A 9646-nucleotide genomic window follows, 5' to 3' on the forward strand; every position below is an offset into this window, starting at 1 on the left:
AAGTCTTAGAAACCTTCCCCATTAGTTGAACTCCTTCTGCCGAATGGAAGGCTTTTCACTGCTCTTCCGGTGACATAAAGCATATTCAATACCGACAAAAGATTTTGCTTGTCCCCAAAATCATCTAAACCATCTACCTCTTCTTCTCCACACAAATCCTTCCCATTCAAAATCACCATGGGAAACCTCACCTTTTCTTTACCCACCAGCTCTTCTAGCTCTTTCAAATATACAGGCTCCTTTGAACAGTTTCTCTCCTCAAATACAACTTTTCCACTCAACAGAACCTTCTTTGCCCACCCATTTGCGTCTAGGTCATTGTTAGCACTCGTTGTGTAAAGAATTACCTTGATGTTGGATGAAGAACTGCCTCGTAAAACTGATCTTTCAGGCTCTGGGAGCCGGCATTCTGGGAACTTGGCAGCCAGTGTTTCCCAAAACAATTTCATAGTATTCTGGATGAAAGTGCTTTGTTGCCTACTGAAAAACCAAACACATTATCATCCAACAATCCATAAATCCAATAATATGTCTTGACACATGTTAACAAGTATAGCATTCCTCAACTAATTATAGAAAAAAACTAACTGAGAAAAGCATGAAATGTTGAATAATTTAGAAAAATCGGAAAATTTACCCCTCTACATGTTCTCCAAGAATATTGCCAACTTCTACAAGGGCTTCTCTCCACTTCTACACCTTGCCATTGTGCCTTGCCTTATGCTTTTCTAGTGCGAGTCCATAATTTCCGAGCTTTATGTATAAGAGCCTGTTTGCCGGAGTTTATGACTTATGACTTAATGTGACTTATGTGATAAGCTGGGAGTTTAAAATATCTATTTGAGTAAATTTTAACTTATTAAGGACTTATGAGTTATTAAATATAATAATAGAAATAAAAGTGATTTATAGGTAATTTTAAAGAAAAAAAAAATTTAAAAATCGACTCACCGAAAAAGTACCTTAAACCAACTTGTGGCTATACTTGAAGTCGACTTCCGACATATTACACAAACAGACATTTTCCAGCTTAAAATTGGAAATAGCTTTTAGTCCCTGCTTTAAGCCCGGACAAACATGCTCTAAAACATACATACTTTCCCGGTGAGGGTCATCTTCAAGTGAGGAAGCGAGGTCGTCCCAACGAGCCCAACTATTCAAGTGAGGAAGCGAGGTCGTCCCAAAGAGCCCAACTATGTAGTGCCCTCAACAAGGCCGAGGTTAGCAAGCCTAATGGCTAGCGACCCCTAGAGGCCACATCATTTCTAGCAGCCACCCCTCTCCTTTGGAAGGCTAGATAATTTCTCATATTAGCAGCCCATCTATTCTATGTAGGGCAGTCCAACATAACTGAGGATCGATATGACTTGTGATATCTACTAAATGAGCCCATCTTGATGGTCCTTCAATTGTGGATCGGCCACGGCCCATGAGAATTTGGGGAGTAACATCTTATTAGAACAAAAAGCTATTCTACATTGTTAGTTTGATACAATCATCCCTTCCTCTTCTTGTTATCTCCGCTTGAAACTCTACCTTGTGCATCAGCCTCTCCTTCCTAATTTACCTATCGCACCCGCTTCTCTTCTTAACTTATCATCTTTTTAGTGTAAAAATTATATCACCACCATCCACAACAATCGTTGTTATGATATCTTTTATGATATTTTTCGATATATCATGTGTCTGAAGATTTGTTTCCAATTCATGGATAATCGGTAAGCCATCGTCATATATTTACTTCTTATTTTGGATTTACTTTTTTTTTGTTCATATTTGGATTTAGTTGAATGTTGGATTTAATTGATTTTTGATCAAGTTCCGATCTTTGAGTTTGATCTAAGATATAAAGTTTTCAATAATGTATAAATTGATCATGATGATTGTAATTACATGAAAGCCTCATTGTGACACACTTTAATCATATTTAATCTTTTAATATAATTCTATTCTTAGAATCATATATTGTATATATCTTTGTATTTTTTAACTAGTTCGTAAAATTTTATATTGCAAAAATAATGTGATGTTCATCTTATTTCAGTATCCATGGGAAGAATTATCCGAAATAATGAAGAAAATGCTCCAGTACGACTTGAAATCCGCGTCCTTGTGAGTAAGTAATATCTTTTATGGTATCTAATGTTTTGTACTAGTTATTCATTTCAAATTTAATAAATTAACTTGTTAGAAATTTTATCATAAAAATTTAAATCAATGAATTTACATCGGCAATAATTATGTTTTTAAATGGTAAAGAATATATATTTTTATTTAAGCATTAATGTTTTTTTAATTTTTTTTATTTCACCATTTCATCTTTAAACCACGTGTTTTCATTAAAATATTTTATAATATAACTACAAATAAATATTACAGTTAAGTAATGTTGGACTTAGTAATACTTCTTGATTGGCACATAGAAGTGATCTGCGAATATCTTTTGCAGAGTCAACCAGGATGTGATTTTTTTTACAAAACTGAAAATGGTTAAAGAAGTTATGCATCTTATTGAATGTAAGGGTTATGAAGTTCAGGTAAGCATTTAACTGATTCATGTGTACACTTGTCTTCTAACCCGAATATCAGGTGACTCAAAAATTGCAGCACTCTTTTTGTAATCAGGTCTGGAGCATTTTTCTCAATGATGTTGATCAGTTCAGAATGCGTTGGCCAAGAAAAAGTAATATCAAAGTCAATGGTACGTAACGCTCAACCATATATATGTATAAAGGGTTAACGTACACGAATTAGATCATTTAGCTTCATTTTAATGTATAAGTGGATCACCTACAAATTTTTGGTCTCATCTGCACCCCTCATTTCAAATTAAGTTACATTTTGATAAATCTCATTTTTGCACTCCTCATTTCAAATTAAGTTACCTAGAATATAAGAATGCTGTACTAGAACTGTATATATGACATTGCCATGAACTTCTTTAAGAACTTTAATATGTTACACATTTCTGTTGCAGCTCAAACTCGTCGCCTAAAATTGAAAAGCCTAATGCCCAATGGAGTTTGGTTCTGCGATTCAACTTGTGTACAGGTAATTTAATATGTTAAACATTTCTATTACGATTCAGGGGATTAAACAGAGTCTGTGGTGTAACACCTGAACTCCAGGTCATTGTTGGCCAACCAGCATTCCTGAGATCTGTGGCTAGCTATAAATTCCATTTCTATGAGAGTTGGTTCATATATTTCTGCGTACAGATGTAACTTGAAATAACCCGCAGTCATGCTAAAATATAGCTAATTTCTACTTTGTGCATTCAGATGGTAAACCAACTGTGGGTATACATACGAAGAAACAAGCTTCAGAATCATATTGCTACTTTGTGAATTTTGGTTAAGTTGTGTTGCAGAGGTTTCTATTGCTTTGTCTTCATTCTCGAAGCTTGAATGAGTAAGTTAAGGGACCAACTTCAACAGAGTTCTGCTTAGGAATGGATGGACTGTAGGAACTGTGATGGGCAGTCTCTCGAGCATCAGTTGGGGCTCTGATTCGTTTTTGGACCATAGCACAAAGTTTGATGAGTCGGCATGGACAAAGGAGGTGTTCTGGATTCCTCTCTTCAAATATGACATTCCCACTCATCAGAATTTTCTTTACCAATCCATTTGCACCTAGGCCATTATTAACACTAATTGTGTAAAGAATCACCTTGTCGTTAGATGGTTTAGGTCTCATCATTGATGATGAAGAACTGCCTTGTGAACTTGGACCTGCTAGTGTAGGAAGGCTCTGGGAGCCGGCATTCTGGGAACTTGGCAGCCAGTGTTTCCCTAAAAAGTTTCACAGTGTTCTGGATGAAAGTGCTCTGTTTCCTACCGAAAAACCAATCACATTATCATCCAACAATCCATAAGTATAATAAGAATCCATGGAATTATGTAGCATAAAACATCAAATAATTAATAAAAATTGGAAAATAAGATTACCCCTCTACATGTTCTCCAAAAATATTGCCAACTTCTGCTTCTGCAAGGGCTTCTCTCCACTTCTCCACCTCGTCATTGTGCCTCATTTTATGCTTTTCTAGTGCGAGTCCATAGTTTCCTAGCTGGTGTTTGATATCACGGATTTCAACCTAAAAAAAAGAGGTATAATAAAATACCTGGAGTTCTTCTTGCGTTCCAAGATCTGAACAAGTTCATCAAGACACCATGTAGAGTAAGCATAATTCTGAGAAAATACAATTATGGCTCTCATAGAGTTCTTGATCCCCTCTTTGATTGTGGAATACACCTCATCTCCGACACGTATGTCACTCTTGTCCATGAAAGCTACAAAGCCTTCAGCCTTTAAAGCCTCATATAGAAAGCATGAAAAGTTGTTGCGAGTTTCCCCTCTGAAGCTCAAGAAAACATGAGAAAATGAGACTTCTTTAATCATGGTGAAAGAGCTCTAAGTGAATAAACTAATTTTTAGGAGGCTTTAAGATCCGTAACCAACTAACCATTACATAAAAAGTCAACTAGATTGTGAACATTATCAGAAAAAAGATCTTCTAATATAAATTGATAAATTAGTTGAAATTCTATGCTAATAAAGTACATCTAATTAACGACAGAACGGGCAAACTAAATGTGGGAACTCAACTAGGTAAATTTTACTTCATCGCCTACATGGCATGCATGTCAATCAACGGTCAAAGAGTTTCACCTCCCGGTTTTTTTTCCAGGACATTCGGTACATAAGATAATTATTTTAGAAGGAACAGCTTGTAAGATGTCCTGCACAACTGATTTGATTTCGAATTTCTATTTATAGTCCAACTTGTTTCAATATATACGATTATTTTTTCATGAAAATTATTAAAAACACTATATATTATTAGATTTTGCATTGAATATTCAAAGTCGCACTTGTAGACAGAAAATAGAGAGAAAGATAATTTTGATAGGGAGATTAAGTAAAGGATAAAAAGGTTGATGGGCGTTTAAATTAGTTGTAGTCTTGACTCTTGTATCATATTGTAAAAAAATTGATAATAAATTAGTTTTGAATTGAAGATATTTATTCCAAAAACTCTATTTGACTTCCAAATTCGCTAAATTTTCTAATGTAAGGATTTTACCACCAACAAAATTACATTGTACATTAACGAAACTATTTATTTTCTTTTTTGAAACTCGAACAATATAATTTACGAAACACAATAGGTATAATATAGTAGATTATTTAGTTTATGGACTGGGCTTGCAATAAAAATGAACCGGTTCAAAATAATTGGGATGGGCTCATTTATAAAATACACCAATTTTAGAAAGAAAATTGAAATTGCTATGGACTCAGGGGTGGGCTCAAGTCCCCTGAGCCCCAATATGAATCCGCCACTACGCAAATGTATACGTAAATTCAATGCTAGCTCTATGATTACTTCATTAACATCTTCTCTTTTCCTTTTCACAACCTTTTAAATATCTTTATGAAGAAACTCTTGTAATAATAGCCTTTCACATAGTCTCTTCATTGCCTTTTTATTTTCACTTAAATCTCTCTGCATTTGTTGTCGACCGATTTATAGCTAATTTGTGAATCGGCGCCTACTATAGCCTAATTTTTCTTATTACGTTTACGAAACCTCCGATCGTCCTCACTTTTGTCTAGTTTTATCCGATCTATTTCTGATCTAGTTGTTATACTAATTACAAAGCATCTTAGCCGTCTGACTTTTTTCAGATGCAATCGGTGAGCTCATTAAAGTAGAATTCATTTATATTTTTTTTATCAATTTTGTTTGGACAGACGCAGAGATTTATATTTGGGGTTGATGCTTTTGAGTTTTGATGTAGATCTGACGTTTGTAAAACGGATCTCTTAAATTCAAGATTGCAAAATTAATTATTATGTTCTTTATTTTTTTAAGCTCTTGCATATATGGAATAGTTATCATAAACAATGAAGAAAATGCTTCAAGAACATTTCATTCTCATCACCTTCTTTAGATGTGGGGAATCGAGGTAATTTTTTATTATATTGGCTTAACTACTTTTTTATATATGTTTTACAAATTATTAATACCAAATTTGTTGAACTGGTTTTTTTTCATATTGCCATAAGGATTTAAATTTATAAATTTGTTTAGACAAATTATAATACTTTTAAAAATGACAAATAAACATATATTTAGTATAATATCATCTTTGGAGTGTTGTTATATTTCGAGTGATGAGAACTTAGACTTTAATTAACATGTGTTTGCTTTGTTTTATATAAGAATAGATAATCAATTTATAATCTTTTCATAATTTTTGCTTATATTATTAATATTATTAACATGTGTCATGTTCTGATTTTGACTTCCAGCAATCAAAACATTATTTGTATTTTCATAATTGTCACCAGGACCCGTATCATTGAGCCAACTGGAAAAATCTTCCAATTCAAAGTCAGTGTAATCAATTGGAGGTTGATGCTCAGAAGGAAACTTAGAAAAGGGTATTTCCCAGATCTGATCTTCTGATGTATGGTTAGGGGACAAAGAAGATTGATAATGATTTTTTGGAGAATTAACTCCGCGAAGGACTTCACCTCCATCACCTAGTTTTTCCATTGGTAAGATATGAATCAAAGTGATAACAGAGAAAACTTGTTAATGTGTGTGTATATATGGGGTGTGTGTGTATGAAATCAAGAATTTGAACAAAAAGGATTATGTAGAACTTTTTTTTAATCTGATCCCAGTATTGTAAGAGGGTGAATATGGTGTATGAGATGGGTAGCTAGCTCCTCGGGTGCAACGCTACTTGTAAAGTGGAGCCTAAATTACTAGCCATTGATTTTAAAGTGGAGCCTAAATTACTAGCCATTGATTTTTTTCATCTAACGATCCATATCTTATTTTTTATCTTATATTACCTTACATAAGTGTAATACTTCTTATGAGTGAATACCTAATTAGCCACCAGCTTGTTGAATTAGTTTTTCTTTTATTCTTTTTAAATAAATACTTTAGTAATGTTTTCCATTATTCATATTTAAACACTTGATATTATTTTCAAATAGTTCTAGACCTTTTGACTATGTATATAAATTAAATTAAATAATTTTTTAAATATTTGGAAAACATATATGACTACTAAATTACTATTATATAGTTATATATGTGTGTTTTGAGTTTACAATGAAATATGACGGGCTAATCATGCTAGAGTCATGTCAGAAAACTTTTCGCTTTATTCATCGTATATATATGTATTTTAAACTATAAATTAAGTTGACGGTCATTTTCTTTTTTAATATATAACATGGTGTTGTCCAAAATATACTTACAGAAGAATTTTATATAATTAATGTATAATTATGTGCTTGTTTTTAATTTTATTATGAATTCATTGTTACTTATGTTCACAGGTCGAAAAATCATTTCAATGGAATTGGACTTTAACCAAATGCCATGGTTTCTTTTGAATATGTTGGTCAACTTCTTGTGAATAAGCGATCACTAGTTATTAGATATTCTTTCCGCCTTTAACTTGCTCTCCTCAATACAATATATATATATATATATATATATATATATATATATATGTAATTTTTCTAAAATATGTTGTTTGTTACGCGAAGGATATAGAATAAAGTTACTCTTTTTAGGATTTCAAAAATATACTGTGTCCTCAAATATTAATATATATGTGTGTGTAGGATAATGGCACCAATTTGACTATTATATATTATTTTATATTTCTTTGGGCAAAGGCTAAACTGAGGTTGAACCAAATAGCTTCTTATACGAAATCTTAATCGACGCAAGAGAATGTAAGAAAATTATTATATTAATTACAGTGGTTTAAACTTAAAAATAATAGTATACTTACAAGAAAAAATCTCATCGCATTGAGAGATGCCATTTGCAGCAACATAAGCTGGCCACCCAAGTTACCTAATCAATTTTTGTTGTGCTCAGAACCATGGAAATAAGAATTTTTCCGTGCTACAATTGTCGCATAAGTTTTAATAGAAAAAAAATGTCACATATATATTACATGTGACTATGTGATTATATGACACACAGAATACAGTGACAAGAATATGAAGCGCCGTATGTAGAGTAAATTGTCAAAGAGGGTTGGTTTGTACCTACGAAAATGAGGAGCGTTGTGAAGAACAGGGTGAGCTGTGGGGATAAAAAAATCCTTTTAAAGCCCCTAATTGTTTCCCAAACTCCAAATCTTAGCCGACCCCTCTAATACAAGAGGATTGAGATAGTGCGGTAATATATGGGGAGGGAGGGAGAGAGAGATGTCTGACGAGTAGATCTGGGGCGGAGATGAGAAGAGTGTGTGATTTCAATTTGATCGGCGAGTGTGAAAATTAGGGATAGGTAAGTGGATGTGCCCTGCAAACAGCCAATCATAGTAGTATTGAAGTGGAGCTGCTCTGCTAATTGAATATGCACAAGAAAAGAGAAATTTTGGGGGGAACAGAATATTTGGGCAAAACGCTAAGGGAGAAATCCAAAATTTTGGGGGAAATGAAATGCCTTATTGGGATAGAAAAATTGTATTAATAATAAAACCACCATATTTTAATATATTATGTTGATGAATTATAAAAAAAATGATTTTTTACATATCTATTTGTAGTTGATTATCAAAATATCATATAGAGTAGAATTTTAAAAGTATAATAATTTAGTGATATTCAAAATACATATTTATAATTATCTTGTGCGAGCTTTTAATTAAAATATAGTAGGATTATTATGTCTAATAAACAAAATAATATTTCCTTGATCAATTCTTGTTTTTGTACTCTTTGTCTAAACAAATATATTAATATTATGCATATATGCAAATATGTATTGTTCATTTGTAATACCAAGATAATTTTGTATTTCGGACCTAAGTATTAGTATGTGTCTAATGTTTACAATTTATAAAGTACCAAATAGAATCTTTATTATGTATACGATTAGCTCTATATTAATTTATAAATATTTTTTTCGATGATCTAACCTTATGGATGTCGAGAACTAACGATATTAGTCATGTATAAAAAAATAAAAAAAAATGTGTTTATTTTGTTGTTTTTTTAACAATACTAGTTAAAAATAAATTCTGTCTTATTGTATAAAGGTATTTTTTTCCTGTTAACAGACAACGGTTTTTACACGCACCTATGTTGTATTATTGAAAATGACACAATTGTTACGTAAGTTATACCGTTTTTACAGAATCCATTGTCTAAAATAGGCTCAAACAACGTTTTGGAGGAAGTTCGTTGTATAAAAGTAGTGCAGACAAATGAGACAACAATGGTTTATGAGAAGGAAACAGTTGTATAATAAGTTTTTTCATTTTTATGAGTTAAAAATTTGCATTTCCTTGATGAATACTTGTTTTCGTACTCTTTGTCTAAACAAATATAGTAATATTATGCATATATGCAAATACGTATTGTTCATTTGTAATACCAAGATAATTTTGTAGTTCAGACCTAAGTATTAGAAAGTGTTTTATGTTTACAATTTATAAAGTACCGGATAGAATCTTTATTATGTATATACGATTAGCTCTATATTAATTTATAAATATTATTTTCGATGTTCTAACCTTATGGATGTCGAGAACTAACAATATTAGTCATGTATAAAAAAATAAAAAAAAATGTGTTTATTTTGTTGTTTTTTTAA

The 9646-nt window shown here is 32.1% G+C and overlaps 1 protein-coding gene across 4 annotated transcripts; it reads right to left on the reverse strand.

Annotated features, from left to right (window-relative positions):
* Positions 1–3149: 3149 nt before the first annotated feature.
* LOC108209398 (uncharacterized) lies at positions 3150–8471 on the reverse strand. 4 transcript variants are annotated; one of them, XM_064086493.1, is made up of 6 exons: positions 8092–8471; positions 7830–7894; positions 4204–4357; positions 3948–4096; positions 3670–3833; positions 3150–3578 (listed from the first exon to the last, which is right to left on the reverse strand). In XM_064086493.1, the coding sequence occupies exons 3-5, from the start codon at positions 4285–4287 to the stop codon at positions 3686–3688; spliced, it is 381 nt and encodes a 126-aa protein (XP_063942563.1). In that variant the 5' UTR covers positions 4288–4357; positions 7830–7894; positions 8092–8471; the 3' UTR covers positions 3150–3578; positions 3670–3685. The 4 variants fall into 4 exon arrangements, 3 of the variants coding, with proteins under 3 accessions (XP_063942563.1, XP_063942562.1, XP_063942564.1); XM_064086492.1 differs by having other exon boundaries at positions 3150–3833; XR_010288592.1 differs by having other exon boundaries at positions 3150–3826; positions 3948–4357.
* Between the last annotated feature and the right edge of the window lie 1175 nt (positions 8472–9646).

Source organism: Daucus carota, chromosome 2 (genome assembly GCF_001625215.2).
Source record: "Daucus carota subsp. sativus chromosome 2, DH1 v3.0, whole genome shotgun sequence".
In the NCBI taxonomy this organism is placed as follows: Eukaryota; Viridiplantae; Streptophyta; class Magnoliopsida; order Apiales; family Apiaceae; genus Daucus; species Daucus carota.

Excerpts from the sequence above, each read along its gene's own strand:
- LOC108209398 (XM_064086494.1), bottom strand. The coding sequence starts at position 4,287 with ATGGACAAGAGTGACATACGTGTCGGAGATGAGGTGTATTCCACAATC. Across the intron at positions 4,097-4,203 it reads ACTCTATGAGAGCCATAATT|GTTGAAATCCGTGATATCAA; the intron begins GTATTTTCTCAG and ends TCTTTTTTTTAG. Across the intron at positions 3,834-3,947 it reads TTTGGAGAACATGTAGAGGG|GAAACAGAGCACTTTCATCC; the intron begins GTAATCTTATTT and ends GTTTTTCGGTAG.